The sequence below is a fragment of the Phragmites australis genome, chromosome 12 (genome assembly GCF_958298935.1).
Source record: "Phragmites australis chromosome 12, lpPhrAust1.1, whole genome shotgun sequence".
Lineage (NCBI taxonomy): Eukaryota > Viridiplantae > Streptophyta > Magnoliopsida > Poales > Poaceae > Phragmites > Phragmites australis.
In genome coordinates, this window is record NC_084932.1 from 528,748 (window position 1) to 551,813 (window position 23,066).

The 23,066-nt window shown below is 43.2% G+C and overlaps 1 protein-coding gene and 1 pseudogene across 1 annotated transcript; both read right to left on the reverse strand.

Moving 5' to 3' along the window:
- Nucleotides 1–9,824: 9,824 nt before the first annotated feature.
- LOC133887016 (uncharacterized) lies at nucleotides 9,825–12,364 on the reverse strand. Its single transcript, XM_062326924.1, has 8 exons — nucleotides 12,139–12,364; nucleotides 11,558–11,726; nucleotides 11,200–11,290; nucleotides 11,053–11,111; nucleotides 10,886–10,946; nucleotides 10,475–10,565; nucleotides 10,318–10,394; nucleotides 9,825–10,070 (listed from the first exon to the last, which is right to left on the reverse strand). Exons 1-8 carry the CDS (start codon nucleotides 12,347–12,349, stop codon nucleotides 9,951–9,953), a joined length of 879 nt encoding a protein of 292 aa, XP_062182908.1. The 5' UTR covers nucleotides 12,350–12,364; the 3' UTR covers nucleotides 9,825–9,950.
- Nucleotides 12,365–18,053: 5,689 nt separating this feature from the next.
- LOC133887227 (ferritin-1, chloroplastic-like) lies at nucleotides 18,054–22,456 on the reverse strand (annotated as a pseudogene).
- Nucleotides 22,457–23,066: the final 610 nt, after the last annotated feature.

Genomic DNA, 23,066 nt, shown 5'->3' on the forward strand with positions numbered 1-23,066 from the left:
TAGTGTTTGATACTTTTGTCCATGTTGATTGTCCCATTTTTTGCGTTTTGATTTTCCTTGAATCAGCTGGTTCGAGGCCATACTTGTATCTCAAATCTTACGGTCTTAATTCTGGTTCTATCAGTGTTACTACGTATGATAGATATGGATGTTAGAATCTAACTCGAATTCGGTTGACTGATTTGATGAAGAAAATCTAGATACGCGAAATATAATTTAGAATCTGATATAGGTGTCAGAATCCGATTTGGATTGAGACGCCCGTTTCGGTAAAAAAAATTGAACATAGGTGTCTACTGAACACTGGTTCTTACTCTTTTATTATCTATTTCCTATTTTGTTGTAAGGTCGAGACTGTCAAAAATGATTCCGTTGCTTTTGTAATGGAAAAGGGTATCCCGTGTTAAAAAAAAACTAGAGAACAAGTATTTGTTGACAAAAGAAGGAACAAAGTACTCGTATTTGTTGACAAAAGGCAACTAACACAAGGGTATTTGTTGCATAACACTGACTGGCAAGGAAGCAAAACACTGCATGCTTCCTGGAACTTCGACTGTTATATGAGCCTTTCCTTCAAGTTGCTCTTTAATTGCTCATCTTCCTACTTGTGGAAATTATGCGCGTTCGTAGACAATAGACTCTCTCACATTTTGGGCCCTGATTGGACTGGATCCGTTCAGGAAGTTGGATGTGACTGACAATGGCGGCTACGGTTGTGGTCGGTCAATGGAGGTGACTGGACTGGACCGGAAGTTGCATTGCATAAAGCAGGCGCCTTTCCTCTCAAACCATGAAATGGAATTGAACTGCAATATGATTCCGGTACTTGTTTCTTGGTTTCCTGTCTTGATTATGTATGTGTTCAGTGAATGAAATTTCTCTGGAATGGACGTATCAAGGCTTGGATCTCTGCCTTTTACTACTCCGTTGAACAATATATATATATGAATGTGACTAAAAAAGAGGGGAACAGAAAAAAACATGGGGCATTATGCTAATTGATCTGCCTTTTAATTGAGCACATGATTTAAAGACATTCTCATCCAACAACACAGATGAGCCGCGACGCCGGCGATCACCGCCGCCCAGACCACCTCGCCAGGAACAATAGGCATTTCTCTTGGCTTCCTGCGATCCGTGCGGCGCGCCGGCATCGCTGGGCGGTCAAGCGTGACTTCGATGACGCTAGCAAGCAGGAGGAGGCTAGGCGTCGTGCATGTGCTCGGGAACATCTAGACCAAGCGATCGCGGCGGGGGTTCTCCGATCGACACTTTCATCGGTGGGGATTCAGGATGGCGATGGGGCTGCGCCTTCGATCATGCTTTCGTCGCCTGATCCCAATTTCTCCGTTGGATCTCCGGCGGGTGCACCGGCTGCACCATCGGTTCTCAGGTTCAAAGATTCGGCAAATTCCAGGCACTCTTTGGGTGCAAGACTTAAGCCATGGACTGGCCCTCTGCCGAAGCTGCGTACTTCTCCCCGGTGCTCTCTCGGAGATGTGATTCCGGCCAGTCTTTGGGCGCGGGATGGACAACTCGTCTCCATCTCCGGCGGACGGATTGCTTCGGCTGATCTTCAGATTCAAAATTCAAATGATGGTGCTGAATTAGGGCTGGCAGGTGGGGCCGCGGTGCGTGTTGGGCTCCCCTCTGCTTGGGCCATCCGGTTCCCAGGACTTTCTTCTCTGCGGTCCAGGCTTTGGTGTAGAGCTAAACCTAATTGGTCGGGCACCGTATTTGGAGATCGACGCTCGTTCGTCAAGGCTATTTGCGACGGCAATATGGCCGGCGGTGGGCAGTCTTCCGGCGGAGCTGGAGGAGGCAAGAACCGCGGGGGTTTTGGGGGAGGAAGCGGTGGAAGTAGTGCTGCTCGTGGTGGTGGCCATGGCGGACATGGCGGCAACGGAGGTGGTGGCTCCTCGTCCGGAGGTGGAAACAGAAGCCGTGATGCTGCAAGAGGAAACGGGGGTGGCAGACATAGACCACCACGTTTCTTCGCGCCTTACGGACATGGCCGCAACGACAGATGCTGGGAGAACATGCTGGGCGCCGCCGGTCGTGGCTGTGGAGTTCGGTCTGATGTGTAGGCACCTTCACTGGTCACGGCAAATGTCCAGGGAAATGCTTCTCAAGGGCAGGATTGCGGTGTCAAGGCGGGCAAAGAGATCCACAAGTCGGCTGATCAGGGACGCAAACGTTTCTTGGAGAAGAACGACGATTCCGGTCAGATTAATAAGGGTAAGAAACCGATTGTCTTATGTTGCCAGATTTGCGAGGAGGAGCATTTCACTCCTCAATGCCCTCTTTTGTGTGCCCCGAAGCCATCTGCAGTTTTCTGTGGTTTTGCTGGAGATGGTCTGGGTTTCTTTCAAATTCCTTACGACGGTGTGGCCAAATCGGTCAAGAATGAGGCTGCGACTGCTTGGATCCGCATCAAGGAAGGTAACATTCCGGCTGAACTAATTAAATCGGAATTGGCTCGTCTCATTCCTGTCAAGTGGCAGTGGGAAGTTCAGGAGCATGGTAACGGGGAATATATTGTTCCTTTCCCTTGCCATGTTGATTTGCAGCGCATGGTGGCCATCAAAGAGATTAGGACATGCAATGCGGAGGGGGTGATGATTATTGAGGAATGGAGCCAGAAAATAGAACCATGCCAATATCTTCAGCATGTTTGGGTTAATGTGTATGGAGTTCCGTATGAAATTCGGTCTTTTTTGCCACTATGGGCGGTGGGTTCAATTCTGGGGGTGACTCAAAAAGTTGATACGGTGCATCTCAAAAAGACGGGGGTAGTTTGCATCTGTGTGGCAGTTACTGATGCCAACAAAATCCCGGACGCTTCAGATATTACTGTTGGGGATGCTGTATATGAAATTTACTTTAAAGTAGACAAGATACTGCCATCTTCAAAGTCAGGTGTGGATTCTGAGGGAGGTCACGACAATGAGGGTGATGCCCAGCAGGAAGAGGAGGAGAATTTTCTGGGTGACCGTGATAACAAGAGGGCCAAGGGGAAGGAGATTCAGGGAAGTTCATCCGGTGCTCTAAATGATGGACAACCTTTTGGAGAAAATGACATGCAGGAAGAGATACTTAATCAAGTGGAGTTAAATGGGAAATATATTTCCATGGCTGATGGTATATTGGACAGGGTTGTGGACGACCTTCTTGTGGTTTTGACCGACAAAGTAATTGCTGAGGATTCTGAAATATCTTATAATGATTCTCAGCTTGCAGCTCTTGAAAAAGATATCACTGAGATGTCGGCGAAGGATGGTGTCCCGGAGATTAACTCGACGGTGTTGGTGGCCGATGGACCGTTTGATGATCATCCTGGTGAGGGGGTTCAAATCTTAGGTGATAGTTTTTCGGTTGGCTTTTCTCCCTGTGAGGCAGTCCGCTGGCCGGCCAATGTACTGCAGGAGCTGCTGGGACGTTTCCCTCCTGATAATGCAGCTGTCAAAGTAGATGGGTGCCTGGGTGTGGGTCTGAGAGCCTTAAATTCAAACTCGGCAACTAAGGTGGCGCTGCCTTTTCACTGGCCGTCCGAGCTGCTGTTGGAAATTGGTAGCAATTGGAAGTCTGCTCTCGCCGAAAGGGAGGACGCTGCTTGCACTGATGTGAACATGCCAGTTGGTGAATTGGAGGAAATTGCTTCTGGGAAGAATCTGTTAACAACCTCTGAAAATTTAATTGCCTCCGTCACTGCAAAAAGGCCCTCAGGACTGCGTCTGGATATTGCTCAGCATGGAGATACTCAGCTAGATCGGACTGGTTCAGCACTTGAGACCTTGCCAAGGCAGCAAGCAATCTATTCTGACGCAGAATTAGCTGATGATGTTGATCTTCCTATCAAAACACATGCCTCAAGCGATTTCCATAGCCTGCCGCGTCACGTGTTACAGGCGCTATCCAAACAAAATGGTATTCGTGCTAATATGTCTAATGTGGCAATGGCGGATGCTTTGCTTGGCCTGGACACTATGGTGGGAATTGAAAGGATTTCTGTTATGAAGAACAATACAAATGCTCAGAGTGTGAATATGTCAGATGTGGATAATATCACTATCATTCCTGGGGGAGACAGACCGGGTTCAAGGAGGAGCAAAAGAACAGCAGCACGTGGTGATGAAGATATGCTGGAGAAGGCAAAAATGTTGGCGGCAAAGAAGAACTTAGATAATGGTATGTCTAACAAATCCTTTGCCTCTATGCCTTTCGATAATATTACCTCCAATATATCTAAGCTAGGTGTTTCCATGGGTACAAATAGTGATGATATCATGAACTCTGTTATTTCTATCAAAAATATAGAAGTAGATCGCCTTACTGTTGCTGCTAAAAAACTTAATTCAAAAGGCAATGCTAAATCTCTTCCTTGCCCTGATAATATTGATGATCAGGATGGTATGGATGCCCTTGATGCGCACCTCACTCACATATGTCGTGATTTAAGTGAGGTCCTCAATGATGAGGGTTTAGATCAAATATGTTATGATCTAAACGCTGTACCAAGGAAGAAAAAGTCTAATTCTATAAAAAGGCAGGGCAAAATCGAATGCCCTAGCAAAAAGCCAATCACCCCTTCGAAATTAGTTATCTAATGAAAGGACTATTCTGGAATAGCAGAGGTCTGGGAGACTTGGCTAAACATAATTTTATCTCGGATACGGTAAAAGAACACCATCTAGATTTCCTTGCTATTATGGAGACATGAAGAAGTGTTTTTCATGATTCAACACTTCGACACCTATGTGGTGGGCTTGAGTTCTTGTGGCATACCATGCCTCCGCGAGGACGATCTGGTGGAATTCTCATCGGAGTCAATACGTCTGTATTTGATATTGGCTCCATCGTTGAAGGAGATTTATACTCTAAGTTCCTTTTGAAAAATAAAGAGGATGGCTTCACATGGACTCTATACGTGGTCTATGAACCAGCCCAAGATGAGTCCAGATTTGAATTCTTAGCAGAAATGACTAATGTTTGTAGCGCTGAAACCCACCCAATTTTGATGGGGGGGGGGGGGGATTTCAATATTATGCGCAGACCGGAGGATAAAAATAATGACAACTTTGATCCACGCTGGCCCCGTTTGTTCAACGCTGTAATTGAAACGTTGGACTTACGGGAGATTGAGATGAAAGGGCGCCAGTATACATGGGCTAATGATCTTGATCCTCCAACTTTCGAGAAACTTGATAGGGTACTGATGAGTACTGAGTGGGAAGGTAAATATCCGATGGTCTCCGTTGAGGCTATGGATAGGGCAAGATCGGACCATACTCCGTTATTGCTCAATACAGGAGCTTCTTCTCAATTCGGAAGTCAACCTCCATTCAGATTCGAATTGGGATGGTTAATTAGAGAGGGTTTCTATGAGATGGTTGCTAATATTTGGCAGAAGGACCATCGGGGAAACAACGCCATTGAGATATGGCAAAATAAAATTAGAACCCTCAGGCGATATTTGAGGGGTTGGGCCAAGCACACTTCTGGAATCTTGAAGAAAGAAAAGAAGAAGCTAGCCAATAAAATTGATGAACTCGATAAGAAGGCGGAAACAACACCCTTATCACCGAATGAGGTGGCTTTCAAACATTACCTCAATGAGAGGCTCGCACGTCTACTGCGAGAAGAAGAGCTCAAATGGTATCAGCGTGCTAAAGTGAAAGAGCTTCTTGAGGGTGACAATAATGCCAAATATTTCCAATTGGTTGCGAGTGGTAAGCACCGGAAACAACGGATATACAAATTAGAGGATGAGAATGGGTCACATATCAGGGAACCTGAACTCAAAAAGTTTATCACCAAATACTACAAGGGTTTATTTGGTAAGCCAGAGCTTAATACTTTTGCTTTGGATGAATCTATTACAAATGACATACCCCAAGTGAGTGAGCAAGAAAATGCAATACTCACTGCAACCTTCACTGAAGATAAGGTGCGACGAGCAATCTTCCAAATGGAGCATAATAAAGCTCCTGAGCCAGATGGCTTCCCGGCTAAATTTTACCAAGTTTTCTGGGAGGTGATCAAGGGTGAACTCATGAATTTGTTCACTGATTTCCATCAAGGACGATTAGCTATATACAATCTTAATTTCGGCATTATAACGCTAATCCCAAAAAAAAGAGAAGCGCTAAAAATTCAAGAGTACCGACCTATTTGTCTGCTAAATGTCAGCTTTAAGATATTCACTAAAGTTGGCACTAACAGAATAGGTACTGTTGCGGAGAAAATTATAAGGCCCACATAGACCGCTTTTATGCCGGGACGCAACATAATGGAGGGAGTAATAATTTTACATGAAACCGTCCATGAATTGCACAGAAAGAAGCAAAACGGCATAATATTGAAGATTGACTTCGAAAAAGCATATGATAAGGTTAAGTGGTCCTTCTTACAACAATCTCTACGAATGAAGGGTTTCTCGACACAATGGCGTGAATGGATCCAGAGTTTTATTTCAGGGGGTCATATTGGAATCAAGATAAATAATGACATTGGTCCCTATTTTCAAACAAATAAAGGACTGAGACAGGGAGATCCCCTTTCCTCTATCCTTTTTAATATTGTAGCAGATATGCTTGCAATATTAATATCAAGAGTCAAAAGTGATGGCCAAATAACATGAGTGGTTCCTCAGTTGGTAGATGATGGACTGTCAATTTTCCAATATGCAGATGACACTATCATTTTTATAGACCATAATATGGAACAGGCAAAAAAATATGAAACTACTTCTATGTGTTTTCGAACAACTCTCGGGGTTGAAAATAAACTTCCATAAAAGTGAGTTGTTTTGTTATGGAGAAGCAAAGGAATGTGAAGAACAATATACACAGTTATTTGGGTGTGATATTGGTACACATCCATTTAAATATCTTGGCATTCCAATGCATCATAGAAAGCTTCGAAATAGCGACTGGAAGGGGGTGGAGGAAAGATTTGAGCGTAAATTGAGCAGTTGGAAAGGGAAGATGATGTCAGTTGGGGGCAGATTAGTCCTCCTTAATTCAGTTTTGAGCAGCCTTCCAGTGTTTATGATGTCCTTCTTTGAGATACCTCGTGGTGTCCTAAAGAAACTGGATTATTTACGATCTAGATTCTTTTGGCAAGGGGATAATCGCAAAAAGAAATATCGATTAACTCGTTGGGACATACTCTGCCAACCAAAGGACCTGGGTGGTTTGGGAATTTCTAACCTCTCGGGCAAGAATATTTGCCTCCTCAGCAAATGGTTGTTCAAGCTCCTTAATGAAGACGGCTTATGGCACAAACTGCTCATAAACAAGTATCTTGGTTCCAGGACACTCTCACAAGCGCAAGGCAAACCAGATGATTCTCATTTCTGGTCTGGCCTTATGAAGATTAAAGATGAGTTCCTAAAATGGGGTTCTTTTCAGTACAGGATAGAAGTCAGACTCGGTTCTGGAATGATATCTGGCTGGGCAATAGTCCATTAAACATGCAATTCCCAACTCTTTATAATGTTGTGCGGCATAAACAGGCCACATTCGCGGAAGTAATGCGTAGCACACCGCTCAACTTATCTTTCCGACGACCAATTGTGGGTGATAAACTAATTGAATGGCAAATGTTAATCTTACAATTAGTCCACATAAACCTCTCTAATGAGAAAGATACCTTCAGGTGGGCTCTTAATGGAAGTGGATTATTTACAGTCCAATCCATATATAAGCATATGTTACATCAACCCATTACGAACTCACACAAGTGGTTATGGCAGCTGAAACTCCCTTTAAAAATAAAGATTTTCCTATGTTATATAGGCCGTGGTGTTATTTTGACCAAAGATAATTTGGCAAAAAGAAATTGGGAGGGTAGCCTAAAATGTTGTTTTTGCAATCACAATAAAACTATACAACACCTCTTTTTTGAATGTCCCATAGCTAACACCGTTTGGCACATTGTCACAATAGCCTTGAGAATAAAAAAACCAAGAAATATACATCATATTGTGGGCAACTGGTTACAGGAGTTAGGATCCAAGATAAAGAAAAGAATCTTGATTAGGGTTGCTGCTATTTTTTGGACTATCTGGCTTTGTCGTAATGATATTGTGTTTAATAAAAGAGAAAATCTACGATTTGCTATCGAATAACTACTGATTCTACAATCCGCCATCGAATAAATTCTGTTTACTTCTATACCATCGAATAAATATTTCAGTTCCTTATATGCCATCTGCTTCCGATACTACCCTCCGCTGCACTGTTCATGAACAGTATGAACAGTACCCGTGAATAAAAAAAGTCACAAAAAATATGTCGATTTTTTTGCATGCTCTATAATTCATAATCAACCCGTTTTAACTGTATTCACCTAAAAATACTGTATAGAATTCAAACTAAAATTCTTCAAAATGTACTACTTTTGTAACTTCTTGCAATTTTTAAGCCTCATAAAAATTTACAAAAAATCTGAGAAAATTTACTAATATTCCTCTAATGTGATGTAATAATTTCTAAAATTATCTCCCGCGGTGAAAAAATTAGTTCTTTGTAATGCACAGTATTACAAAAGTAGCTCATTTTGAGAAATTTTAGTTTAAGTTTTACACAGTATTTTTAGGTGAATACAGTTAAAATAGGTTGATTATGAATTATAGAGCGTGCACAAAAATCGACATATTTTTTGTGACTTTTTTTATTCTCGGGTACCGTTCATGAACAGTATAGCGGAGGGCAGTATCGGAAGCTGATGGCATATAAGGAACTGAAACATTTATTCGATGGTATAGAAGTAAACAGAATTTATTCGATGGCGGATTGTAGAATCAGTAGTTATTCAATGACGAATCGTAGATTTTCTCTTAATAAAAAAACAAATATGTCATTCATGCATGCTATATTCAGGGGAACCTACTCGCTAAGGTTCTAGAGATTACTACAAAAGGAGAATCAAAGGGAAGATGTTTTGAAGGTGTGCCACACTCTGGAAGTGGTGGCAATGGACATCTTTGCAAAGCATGTGTGGCGTTGTAGTTATAGAATACATGCATGACGTAATTTACCATGCTTTGCTTTTGTTTGGTTGCGGATTTTTAGCCAAAACTTTGTAATAATGATGTTGGCTGTATGCATCACACATGCAAAAAGCCGGAATGATTTCCATTTTAAAAAAAAAACACAGGTAGGTTATGATGTCATAAACGATAAGTATTAATTTCTCGAGAAAAGAAACAAATAAATACAAGTAACCAGCAAAATCGAACCCAATGAAACAAATATATCAAACGAACGAATGGATCGTAATTTTATACACAACCTGGAATGAACCATGAATTTGCTGATCTAATTAATCCGCGGAAGAGATGAGGTGAATATAAAATTTAATCAACTGACACGCGTGCTTGAATCGACTATTTCAAATACGAATGAGATGAAATTAGTAAGACCACAGCAACAGCAAATCGTAGCCGTGCTGAAGATCGATCGATGTTGCTGATGACCTCTCTTTATTTTTCAGCGCATCTGATCAACTGACAAGTCTGACGTACTCGTTGCCATCATCTTCTACTTCCTCATGGATCGATCGCCGCCGGCACATGAGAAGTCAGGTGGGGTGCGCACGACGCCGAAGCCGCCACAAGCAGCTAGTTAAGCTGCCGACACCACCCTACCTAGAAATCCCAAGAAAACTTAGTGTGGTCATTTGCAGTTACTCTGTCCGATTCCAAATACAAGTTCAACTTACGCACACGAATTAAGGCATGTTGCCCTTCAACTACTCCTTCCGTTTGGAGCATACGACTTGTAATGGCTCAGAATTCAGAAACGATGCACGAGAAGAAATGCAGAACCAGAACTTGTGTACATCACATCTGTCAGGTTTACAACGCTTCAAGGGCACAACACCAAAAAACTGTCCGGACACAAGACAGAGTGTGTGCTGCAAACTGAACATGCAAATCGGCAAACTTAAGAGGAATCATCAGCTCCTAGGTGCGCCAAGCCTTCTTTGTACACTTCAAAGTCATCAGCAGACCAACGGCAGACAAGGTAGAGACGGAATGTTGCCATCTGAATCCCAAGCAAGCGCTGCAAGAGAGAAATTCATTACAGTAGAGATCACGTTGGACTACTGGAACACCCTAATAAAGAGCAGATTTCAGTAACAACTGAATCACCTATCGATTTTTTCGGAAACTTACGAACCAAGGCATAGAATTTAAGAATGTAGCAGAAATGTATGTCTTGGAAAATTAAAAGGTGCTTCTCTTAGTTCCTCTCAGGCTCATTTTTAAATCAAATATGCAGCTAAAACCGCACAGTATGTTGTCCTTACCAGAGTCTGTGCTGCTTCTGGTGAAAGGGGTTTCCCTTCCTCACACACTACATGATCTGCAACTAACTCTACAACACCTGCACCGACAATGGTGAACTTTTAATAATTTTGCTTGGCAGATTCAAGCATGTGCGTAAATGCAGGGGAGACTACAAACCTTTGTTCAGGCGAACTGGCAGTCCTTGCTTGCGTAGAAAGGGTTCCATTTCATGTGTAAACTGTTCCAGAGGGCCTTCCTTAAGCTCCACCTGAGGCATCATAAAGTCGTAAATTTGGTCAAACACATTATACAAGAAATTAAAAATGCTAGTTCATTCAGAACAAGGACAAAATCTAAATAATGATTTATCCTGTGCAGGCTAAGCAGCTATTGCAAACAGCAGTCATTGTCAAGCAAAAGCAACTAGAATACCGCTTATGTGTACAAATTGCCAAGAGAATACACTTGCCATTGGCCATTGGTCACCTCTGTAGAGGGTTTGGCTACACACATCTTTCTACTTTGTTTGCAGAAGCTAAAGGGATGAACATCTGAACATGTACATGAAAATAAAAGCAACTAGAATACCGTTTCTGCTGCAATACTTCCTGTCCTTGCAAAATCATGCTCCTCAAATTCTCGAAACAGTCTGCATGCATGATATATGTTCATAATCTTCATATAGCCACAACAAGCGTATAATCAAACGTAGGCAATGGTCATCTACAAATGAAAATTTGAGATAAGGATACTACCTTTTGACATCATCCCTTGGAAGATTAGTAAAGAGCAATCCAGAGTCACCTTGAAGGAACTAAAAATAGCAAGATTACTTTCATCAAAACCTCATACTAATGGTGTGGAAAACGTTGTCTACCAAATTCTGACAATGAACAACCCACCTTGGAAAGTTTGTGCAGGCCTGTTTTAGCTTCATCAGCAGGTGAACGCCCCAATGCTACCTGCATGACCTTCTTTCCAGCAAGAAATATCCTATAACAAAAATGCAGCAGCTATAAAACACGTACAACATAATAAACCAATAAGTTTAGCTTAGCATTTTAAACAGTTCATCTCTTTGGAGCAACATGTTTCAGGGTTTGAAGTGCATTCCGTAGGATAACAAAGTTTGTAGATATGTAACCAGAGCAACATTGTTATTGTGTGGGACGATAAGATGGAAGACCAAAGCAGAACCGAATTGGTTCCTGTCAACCATAGCATTTGGACAGAAACAGGTTGCAAGAGACAAGTAAGTACCTGCTAGAGGACTTGAGCTGCTCCCTGAGGCTCTTGAGCTTCTGATTTCTCATGTTATCGTAGGTAAAGACATAGGCGCTGGCGTAGTGGTCAATGGCATCTTTGATTTCGGCGACTACTTTGCCCTTGCGCTCTAAACCTGGCTTCTTCTTGGTCTTTGATAAGGTCACTGCGTCCACCCAGCATAGAATTAGCACCAATTGACAGCAAAGCTCTCTCTCTTTTCTGTTCTTTTTTCTTTTTTATTTGAGATGAAGCTATCATTCTTTGGGAACACAAATTTCTTGTGCTCTTGATCACTAGAGCTCATAGCAAAAATATCCTCACAAAAAGAGGAAGAAAAAAGCAAACGAATTTTAGTTGGGATAGAAAAAACGACGATGCTTGAGAAAACATCGATTTTGATATGGTACTTACAAAGAAAGAGTCGATGAGGCATACAAGAAACTGCAGGAAATTGATAGGAGGTAATCCCCTCTCCAGTTCAACTAGCATACCAGTACCAGTAGCAGTACTAGGCAGGCAACGAATCGAGGAAGAGCAACGTACAGAGTGGGGAGAGGAATCGGAAGGGGGAGCACCTGGGAGGTTGCGCTTGGATTTCGGCATCGGGCGTCCGCTCCTTTGTTGCGGCGGCGGAGGCGGAGGCGGTGGCGGAAGCGGCGGCGGTGCAGCTCCTCTTCTAGGGTTTTGGGGCTGGGGCTCCTGCTTGAGTTGTTGTTGGGAGTTGAGAGGAGAATCACAGGCGGCTCCTCTTCTCTTCTCTTGTCGCCTGACGTGGGCTTTGTCCATTGTCCAAAGCAAACTTCAGACCAGACAGGCCCAATACTTTCTCTTTCTTTTTTTTGGGTGGATTCTCTTTAAAATTCAGATTGATTTGAGGTCAAATCTGAATCTAAAGAAATTCCCAAAGAAAAGGAAAAAAAGGGAGATGGGGACTTCGGCCTTCAGGCCGGTGGGTTGCTTCAAGGCCCATAAGGCCGAGCAGGCCACCGACTCGGTCGGTTCAGTTGTCCTTACCCGCTCGATAGATCGATGGCTTTGGAAGGTATGCGGTAGCACCGCTCGCCCGCTCTCTCCACCCTAGCTAAGCATGCCCAAATGAGGGCGAGGCCATTGCGGGGTGGCGGCCGCGTCTCTCTGGGACTTGACCTACACGCTATATGTGTGACACTATTATAGAAATAGTGAAAACAGATGGAGTGTCATACACGGTTTTCTAGAACCCATCACTAACAAAGTGCTTAGAGATGGTTGCTAAAATAAACTTGTATGTAACATGACCGGCCGTCTCGGTGTGTCAGAAGTCACATACCATTTTTGATAGAAACCGTCTGTGATATGACACAAACGGATATTAAGAAAATTCGTCTGTGATGTGTCATAAGACACAAACATATATTAACAAAAACCATTTGCGATGTGAAGACAGAGACGGACATTAATAAAAGATGTCTGTGATGTGAAGACAGAGACAAACATTAACAACAACCATATGTGATGTGTTATAAAATAGAGACAGACATTAATAAAAACCGTCGGGATATGTCATAAGATAGAGACATATATTAACAAAAAACATCTAAGATGTATCATAAGACATGAACATATATTAAGAAAAACCGTTTGTGATGTGTCATAAGATACAGACGGATATTAAGAAAAATTGTATGTATTTGTAGGGTAAATATTTAATAAATTTCCAAATGGTGTCAAATAAAGAAAAAATTATATGAAAATTGTAGCTCTCGATGAGATCTAAAACTTTGCAGTTTATAATATTTTCATTTGAAGTTATTTAGGTGCCTAAATTATTGTCCAAAATTTGAAACAACAAGGGTCAAAAGAATAAAAATGTCCTATTGCTATCAGCAACGATATATGTGAGATGGTAAAGAAACTACGCGCGAGACTGGATATCCGATATCCGATGGATACCAAGCTCCCTACATTTGAATCCGATATCCGATATAACTATTCGAGATCCATGCCGATATCCAAGATTTATTTTGGATATCCGATATCCGAGATTCGATTGACATCTAAATCGGTTCGGGCGAACGGCCGGGTGAAAAAAAATCCAACCCGTTTTCACCCCTAGTGTTGACTACAGCGTGCCCTGTAGAAGGCACATCAATATTGTATCTCTGAGAACGAACACCCTGTCACCTCAGCATAGAGATGGTGTCTATGTTTTCTGGGATAACACTTCTGCGTGCCTTGCCATTGGCGTATACAGCTGAAAGTAAGACAATTCTCTTTGCCTATTTATAAAATAGCTTGCAATTAGTCATAACTTGTGCCTGTGATCATCTGTGTGCTGTTATTGGGGATAAATTGCATGCTTTGTTTGGTGAGTTTAATGTTGTGTGATGATAGTGGGCTTATCGAGATCAGTGTAACAATATAGGAGCTGTTCTTGGATGTGGTTGTGCTGATATCTGATTCTTATCATATTGTCTTATTGTTCTGTTGTACTCTATAATCAATTAATATAGTTTATATCAATTCTGCTAATCTGAATTGAACTGTTTTACATGCTGTTAGATTAATTGGTATATAATCAAAGCATTTAAATTGTTGAACCATAGCCTAGAACACTTGTTGGATACTGTCAGACTAATCAGTGAGCTAAAATAGCTTTTAACGTTGGATGGTTATTAACTTGGTAACCCGCATTGAGAGCCACATAAACAAATTAACAATTGTTGTTATGTTTCTTGTGTTTTCCCATCTGCTTATGTCGATTGCCATACTTGATATCAGTTTGGATATGAGGAGCCGTGTCTTTGCTTCATATCTATTTGAAATGCTCATGTTCATGTGTGTGATATTCATATATGTCTTTCATGCCATGATTTATATGTATAAATTTAAAACCATGTTAATCAGAAAGTTGCTAAAACACATTTTGAAACAACACATATAATCAACAGCTATATCTATACAGATATAGTATATGTGTCTTCCTCTACATATATGGATAAGTACCACAAGATATCACCACACACCGCACTAGATCATATGGTGAGATCAAGAGTAGTTACCCTTGTTGCATGCACTTTCCCTTTATCCACATTATTGACACCCAAAACTGTATGAGCACTGCCACTACTGGTTCTCGCAGGAGGAGGAGATGAGAACAAAGAAATAGAGAGCGAAGTATCAGTAGCACTCTCCACTTCTTGATCATCACCGGCGTTATCGTCTGCCTTGCCCCAGCTGCAACCTGATCTCTTTCTCTTCTCTTGCCGTGGCCCGATATAAAGCGTGAGTTCGAGATCAATAGGATCATGGTTATCCTCATTGTGCAGAAGAAGTCTCCCTTGCAGCAGTCGCAGTCTTTGATAGTTCATGATTTGATCATTTTGTGATGATCTACGAACACCCTTGAGGAATCGAAGTCGGAGTGCTTGAAGCTCTAGCAACATACTGAGCACAGGGTTCTTAGGAATAATGCATCAACTTCAGCTGTTGAGTGGTAGAGTTTTGATCCAAGAAAATGGTGGCCATGAAACCACACTACGTGAAAAAATAGATAAAAGAGACACGAAATGAATGATAGGTCATAACATGACCCGTCACTTATGATAAAAGTGATGTGTTATAGTTGTGACCCGTCACTTATGATTTATCATAAGTGATGGATCATTCTAGGTTAGTCATAGGTGACGGGTCACAACTACAACTCATCACCTATTACGATTCATAAGTGACGGGTTGTCCTTGCCAGTCATCGGTGATAGGTCACAACTTGACCTGTCATCAATAACTAACTCATCAGTAACGGGTCTTTCTAGCCAGTAATTAGTAATAAGTCAAGTTGTGACCCGTCACCAATGACTTGATCAATACATAGAGCTATCATTTTATGTATTATGTGTATATATATCACTATGTATTCATATATTTAGGTTTATGCAGATATATATAGACAATATTTATGGTTATTTTTATAGATGTACATGATTGATATATAGAGATATCATTTCATGTGGTGCAAAAGTATATGTACTCATGATTTATGCCATGTGTGTATATATATATATATATATGTATAGTAGTATGAACACGAATTGAAAGCTTGGCGATGAACTCAAGTGGTCAAGAATGGATTTTAGCTCTCTAGCACTCAATCTCATTTTCCAAACCCTAATCTCCAAATATGCAAGAATTAAAGCTCTAGAGGAGTTATAAGGGCTATTGAATGGCTTTGAATGAGTTTGTTCATGAGTTAGTTCAGCAGCTATTGAAGGAGGGGGTGTGGGGTATTTATAGTCTACTTCAAAAAACTAGCCTTTACTGTGTATTTTGTACTGACCCGGAGTATCCAGTTTCACCCGGAGACTCCAGGTAACACATGGGTACGCAGGCAGAAACACTATCCGGAGCCTCCTCGAAGGGTCCAGAAACATTAGAACCCAGAGTATCCGGGATAACCCGGAGACTCCGGGTTAAGCACTTAAAGCCTACCCGAGACTCTGGCGCGAAGTCTCGCTCGGAGACTCCGGCCACAAACCGGACTCTAGAGTATCCGGGCTAACCCGGAGACTCCGGGTTAAGCTCTCAAGCCCAAACTGAGACTCTCTGCTGGAGTCTCATCCGGAGATTCCAACTAATTGATCAGAGTCCGGAGTATCCGGGCTAACCCGGAGACTTCAAGCTCAAACAACAAAAGCATTTTTCCCGGTGTTCGTGGGTGATTGTGTCTCTCAACTTTTGATTTTTTTAAAAAAATACTTTGAGCACTGAGACACCTTCAAGACTATCAACACACATCCCTCTTGATAGTATGGCTATCCTGAACTCAAATTCAAAATAAAATGATTTAAAGCCTATTGAGTAACTACATGCCGCTTCTCTTTTCTTTTTGAGAGACGCCAACATCTCTTAGCTTATCCCATGAGACTTAAAATATGTTCATAAATTCAGCAAACCCATTAGTTCCTTAATCGTTTGTCATCAATTAGCTAAAATCCACATAGGAGGCCTATATGCACTTTCAGATACATCATGGTTCTCTAGCCTCACCCCCATGAAGCGGCACGAGTACATCACTTTTGGAGATGATCAGAAAGGAAGGGTGAAAGCCAAAAGTATGATAAGGGTGAATGAGAGTTTTACTCTTAAGGATCGGGCCGTTGTGAGGCGGGTTGCGCGAGGGGAAGGAAGATAGCCGAGGCAGCGAGGGAGGATTTGGGGAAGAACTCACCTCACCTTGGATTCAAGCCGAGCCGAGGCGAGGCGGAGTGGAGGAGCCTCTCCTCTCTTGGGTTTCGAGGGGAAAAGGAAGACGACCGAGGGAGGAGTTGGGGAAGAACAAGGAGGATGACATGTGGGTCATAGAGATTTGTGGGGTCCACTTGACAGTGAGTGCAGGCGGAGGCGTGGGAGAGGCGGAGGCGTGGGAGAGGAGAATCTGCTTCTCTTCTCCAGCGACCCAGCTGGTCAACTCTACAATGGTGAGGCTGCAAAGTGAGCCCAATTATTCAGGGACACTAGTGTCAAAATTCGACTCGAATTTGTATGTTTGATTCGGTAAAGAAAATTTAGATATGCAAAATACAACTCTAAATCCAACTCGGATGTGTATCGGAATCCGACTCAGATTTGAGATGTCCAATTCAAAAAAGAAATAGACATAGTGTCCAGGTAACATTGATACAAACACTAAGCAAGCAAAAATTTGTATCGTTTGCATAAACAACATCCTCAGAACTTAAAAGGATGCTTCAATTTCGGACATTCTTTAAGATACTTCTGGAGCACTGATAATAGGAGTGCAAATTAATGAATCTAAGTGTACCCACCGATCTTCTTTAGTTCAATCAATTATACTATTTTTTTTTTTGAAAATTTGCTCAATTTGCAAAAAGTAGTGTTATTGATTGAACTAAAAAAGATTGGTACGTACCATTAAATTCACCAATTTGCACCCCTAACTGATAAGTCCTGGCAGACTTTCAGCTTCAGATTCAAAAAACAATCATCTTTTCGACACTAAGCACTTAGTAGCAGCAATGAAAATGATCATCTCATCAGTAAAATTGCCGACACATGTGAGACAATAAGACCAGTTCTGACTAGCATCTAAACAAGGATGTTTTATTTCAAATAATAATCCCAACTGGGTAGCAACGTGAAGCACCCCACACCACAGTCTAGTCTACCAACAATAACATCAGATGATCTGCTGCTTTCAATGCCCCATGTACCTCAGTACAAACACCCTGCTACCATTGCCCTAAACCGATTTGAAAGAAAATCAACACCCGGTGCTTTGTTTGCTATTCCCCAATTTCATTTTCTTGAGCTGCACTGTCCCTCATTCCTTCCTTCAGGCCACTTCCTCAGGCAGCATCTCATCAAAGTGCCACACCCTTGCGCGCAAATCATGTCAACAGTAAGAACGACAGAAAACAAAAAGATTCAATATGCCAAAATAACTAGTTAGTTGATTGAGTTGAACTAAGATAGATTCACGGATCGCTCCACACCTATCCCTAAGCAGGCCAAAGTGCCTTAGGCGACAAACTAACCATGCCCCTTGCCCACTCTTCTCAGCTGGGCGGCGTACTCGAAGATCTTGATGGCATCAACCTGACAATGCAAGGAAATATAAATTTTCAGCCAAGAATTACTTCACCTCTTAGGTAAAAGCACAAGCAATTGTTTTAAAAAATGGTATGTAGTCGTTCTTCTACTGTGAAGTAGAAATGTTTGGTGGATTCACCTGCTCCTGAAGAAATTCACTCTCGATGAAGTCGCTCAGTTGAGGATCATTGCACCTTGTTGACACCTGTTGATTATGGATGAGAACTCGTTATAAGCTGAATGTAGTATAGGTGTATAGCATATACTACTAATAAATCAATCAACTTTTATTCATTTAACGAATTCTAAGTACTCCTTCAGCAAACAATATTTCTCTGTAATTAAGCACGTAAGACAGTTAGGGCAACATACACTGTGCAGGTTGTGCAAGTTCTCATTAACAAGCTTTTCAAGAGCCAGAGCCAGCTCCATAGCTGAAATAGGACAAAAGGAACAGATTAAAACATAGTTATTAGATTAGTCTGTCTTAGATCGATAAACCTTCCAAATACATCACACATGAACAGAAGGTCCCAAATCCCAATCTTAGTTCCTAGTAATAAACGGTGGAGACTGGAGACCAACCACATAGCTGATACTCAATTGAACATTTACTTTAAAAAAAAGCTAACTTATATTCTCCGCCGCCGGCCGCCTCCCACACCGCTCGTTCTCTTCTCCATCTTGGACTCGCTGGAGACAGTCCGGTGCGTGTCGGCGCATGGCAAAAAAAAAAAAAAAAAAAAAAATTGGACTTGCAAGTCCTGGTAACACTGATCTATACACTGAATGATTGAAAGTTCCAACTCATACAACTAGACTCGTTGTACAATAATTTCCTATTTGTGGTAACAGTGAACTTTTCATACTTTCCCTAATCGATCATATCATGCATATCCTCCAAACAACTGAACTTCCACATGCCGAACCAGACACCGCAATCAACAATTAGTGCAAGCACATGCCAGGATGCACCTCTTTGTGCAAACACACTATGAAAAACAGCGAGACGCAAGAAGTAACTTACCATACGAAGCATCCCCTTTCTCAGGGTGTTACTCTGTTAAGGGCGTCACAATCGATTGGAGCCTCAACCTCCCTCCTTGTTTGTTCTAACGGCACAAGAACACGCATTGCGTCAGTAACTCTATGTCTACTACGGACCAAATGACCACAACAATCAGGTGGCAATTGAAGAAACACCTGGTACTTCATGAGCCTTTCAGCATGCTCCCTCTCATTGTCGCTCGATTCCTTGAAGAACCTGGAGAAGGAAATATGCATATGAACATCATCATTTGTCATAGAGAAGATAACTATGCCATGAGCTAACAGAGGCCCGTGAACGATGACATACTTGGCAAAGCCCTTGAGAGCAAAGTTGTCGCGATCAAAGTAGGCGAAGAGTGAGTGGTACACGTAGGAGGCATTGAACTCCACACTGCAATGATAATGTTTGAGCATCCACGGTCTCAATCATGTCGTATTTGTTTCAGATATATGGGTTTAGATCCAAATCAAATTCCATACATGACTGGAACAGTTGACTACTAATACCAAAAATAGATAAAACTGAATCTTTTTTCTACCAATCGCATCCCACTCAATTGAAAATAGTCAGATACTCGGAAATTTTGAAATCATAGGATGGCCAGATATTCTCTGAAATCCAAACAACTCAAAAACTAGATTCGCACAACAAATCCAAAAGCCTAAGGAGGAGGATGAGCAAGCAGAGCATGCACTGACTTGATATGCTCGTTGATGGCGGCCTCGCAGCCGTCGACAAACTTGTGGCGCGCGAGCTTCTGGTCAGTGCCCTGGGACATGAGTGAGAGCTCCCCCTTGATCTCCTCGAAGGGCTGGAAGAGCACCCCACTGAGCACCTCCTTCCCTTTCCCCGCCACCCTGCACGCAGCAGCGGACGTGTAGACGCGCGGCTTTTTTTGGCTGGGTCGGGTTGGGTACCTGGGCCGGGCTACTCATGATCAGGTCTGAGTAGACAGTACGTGTTTTGTCATGCTTTACACGTTTGCATTTTAATCATGTGAAATTAAAATTCTAGTGCTGACTGCTTAGTGTGAAGTCTTTCTTTTCTTTTGAGTCTGTTGCTTGGGAAATGTTGCACTGCTTGTTCTTTTCTTCTTTCAACAAACGGGCAGGAGCTCCGCTTCTTCGTGGAAGGTTAGCTCAGGCACAAATGCACAATATAAAAATATCATTACGCAAGGCATCGGCCACATTTCATTGAGCAATCAGACCTTTTTCTGTTTTGGTGTATGAATATAAAAGATATCTTGGAAACACCTGGAAATATCTAGAAGGTTTTAAGGGGAAGTAGGCATGTGAGTTACCTTGCAATGTCAGGCACTTAACATGTGCCAGTGTCATATAGATAGTAAATATACAGAATTCTGATCCCAGAGCACATGAGATGTGAGACTCATGTGGCCATGTCAGTGAGCACTCACTAAGACAAGTGGTGGATCCAATTTGACTTCGAAAATTTGAAGACTTGGCCTAGTTTTATATATGGAGTTTCGGGTGAAACTAACACTGTTTTTAAAGGCAAATACAGTAAGGGAGATCTCGACTGTGAAATTGGTGAGTACCCACGTTGGCTTGAACGTGAGTGATGCGGACGCAACAACATGCTCTTACCAACTGCACTAGGCACAACTTCTTGAAACTAACACTGTCGGCAGCTAAGCTGCCGGTGAGGGCGTGGGCCGCCGCTGTTGTACTTGACTAGCATGCTAGGATTCAAACATGCATTGCTTGGGAGGCCTTTTGATAGCAATCGCATGTGCATGCACCCATCGCAGCAACTTTCATTAGAAATCCTGCCTCCTCCTGAGATTTTTTTTTCTGTTTTCTCACAGGCGACGGGAAAACCTATCCATAGCAGGCAAATCCTTGGAGGACGTCTTGTTATTCGAAGATCATCTGTCAATTTGTCATGCTCCACTCCTAGATTGATATGGTTTAATTTTCTGTTGTTGCTCTAGTCTGTCATCCCAACTGGAAACAAACCTGGGTAAAATATACACTACAGTAGGTCGTTGTGGAGTCTGCATCGATCACAATTGCTCTGCATCAGCTGGTGGGTGCGCTCCAGACCATACTACATGTGTCACCCCCACACTTGTACCCGTAGATGCCACACTCTCCTTGGAGATGACTGATACATACTTGTCTCATCTTTTCTTCTCAAAACAAAAGAAACGATAGATAGATACTTGTCTCTAGCTACAACTTGTTAATGCACGTATATATATATACATACATATATATATATACACACACACTCCTACTCTTGTAATGCACGACAAATCCTTGATCTTGCTGTTGCCATGGCCTTATGGATGCATGGGGAGCCACTCCCGACCTACGTGTCAGTCTTTGTCATGAATATACATGTATGCTACAACCTACCTTCAAATACTAACAATATACTACGATCGATATATATTGTTGTGCCAAAAGGTTAATTAGTGCTAGTATAGACTTTTGCATCTCAAAATTAAATGCAGTGCTAACCAAGCAAATTAAGTTAGCACACATATGTAATAGAGTGATCTGAGTAGTTTTAATTTTCATTCGGAAGGTCAACTCCGAACGTGCAAGAGGGCAAAAAGTCCTGCACAAATGGTCAAATAAACCTGCTCTAGAGCCTAGCTTTAGTGTGCTAGTATATGCGTGTTTGATCAGCTGCCAATGCAATTGCCGGTGGTCAACTCATTTCTCAAGAGATATGATTTAATAACCACCGTAAGAAGAAGCTAAGGCCGGTTGAAAAATGTAAAACATTGACAGTCGTGGCTTGGCAGAATTTGAAGTTTGCAATGAGGAGTTCCTCGGCCTCGCGTTGTCCCGTCGATGCGACTCGGGGCGACAAACCACCGCCGCCTAGCGCCCCCTCTCTCGGCATCCAGTTCGGCCGCCGCCGCCACCGGCGATCTGCTCAGGCGGCAGCGCCCCCTCCTCCCCCTCTCTCTTCCTTCCTTTCTCCTCTCCCCTCCCCTTTCTCCCCCTATTGGCTAGTTTATCCGTTGTGTGGTACAGTCCGGGCCTATGGCCCTCGCTGGATCCGCCTCGGCCCGGTCAAATCCGGTCTCCCGCCAGCTGGATCTGTGTCTTGGCGGCCAGTCTACCGCGGATCTGCGCCCCGCTTGCATGTCACGGTTGTTCGCGTGTTCCTGTAGGACGTGACAGTCGTGGTCACCTGCGCCTGGGGGCTGGCCTAGAGCCCCCTGCAGCAAGCTCCTGGCGGGTCCTCAGGTGCCCCGGACGGTTGGTCCCCATGGTTTGCGTGCGCTGAGGGGGCTCATGGGCGGATGGGGCGTCGGCTCTCGCTTGCTCTCTCTTCCCCTACCATGGTCGTCGGCTGCTGACTCATGGTCATGGTCGCTAGGGGCTAGGGAGTGTCAGTGGCGGCGCTCGGGTCGCGCTCCCCCTGTGGGCACGGTTGACGTTGTTTTGTCCCGGTGTGACAGCCTCCGTGGCCGATTCCATGACGTGCGCCTCTGCGGCGACGGCCACCTGTCGCGCGGCAGTTGTGTGGCCGTGGTCCGCCGTGTGCCGCGTTGATGGTTCGCTTAGTGTCTTGGTGCGGCGACCTGGTCACCGCGAGCTACGTAGGCTCAGCCTGCCTTTGTTGCCGCTCGTTCTCCCCCTTGACTTCCTCCGTGCCGGTCCTAGCCTTGTGGCATTGCGTTGCTCCCCCTTACCCGGTCCTGCAGGTTGAGCCCGTGGGAAGCTTCGTGATGTTGGGATGGCCATGGGACGACATAGCTTCGAGGTGGCGGCGTTGCTGCTGCTGTTATCTTGGCCCAAGTGCGGGCTGGCGTCGCCTGTTCCACCTTTTGTGCAGGTTTCCGGGGCGGGGAGCTGCGAGTGAAAGTTCTGCCTGGCT

Coding starts and splice junctions, on each gene's coding strand:
- LOC133887016 (XM_062326924.1), bottom strand. CDS start 12,349: ATGGACAAAGCCCACGTCAGGCGACAAGAGAAGAGAAGAGGAGCCGCC. Junction 11,291..11,557: donor CAGCTCAAGTCCTCTAGCAG/GTACTTACTTGT, acceptor TTTTTGTTATAG/GATATTTCTTGCTGGAAAGA. Junction 10,566..10,885: donor GAAGTATTGCAGCAGAAACG/GTATTCTAGTTG, acceptor ATGATGCCTCAG/GTGGAGCTTAAGGAAGGCCC.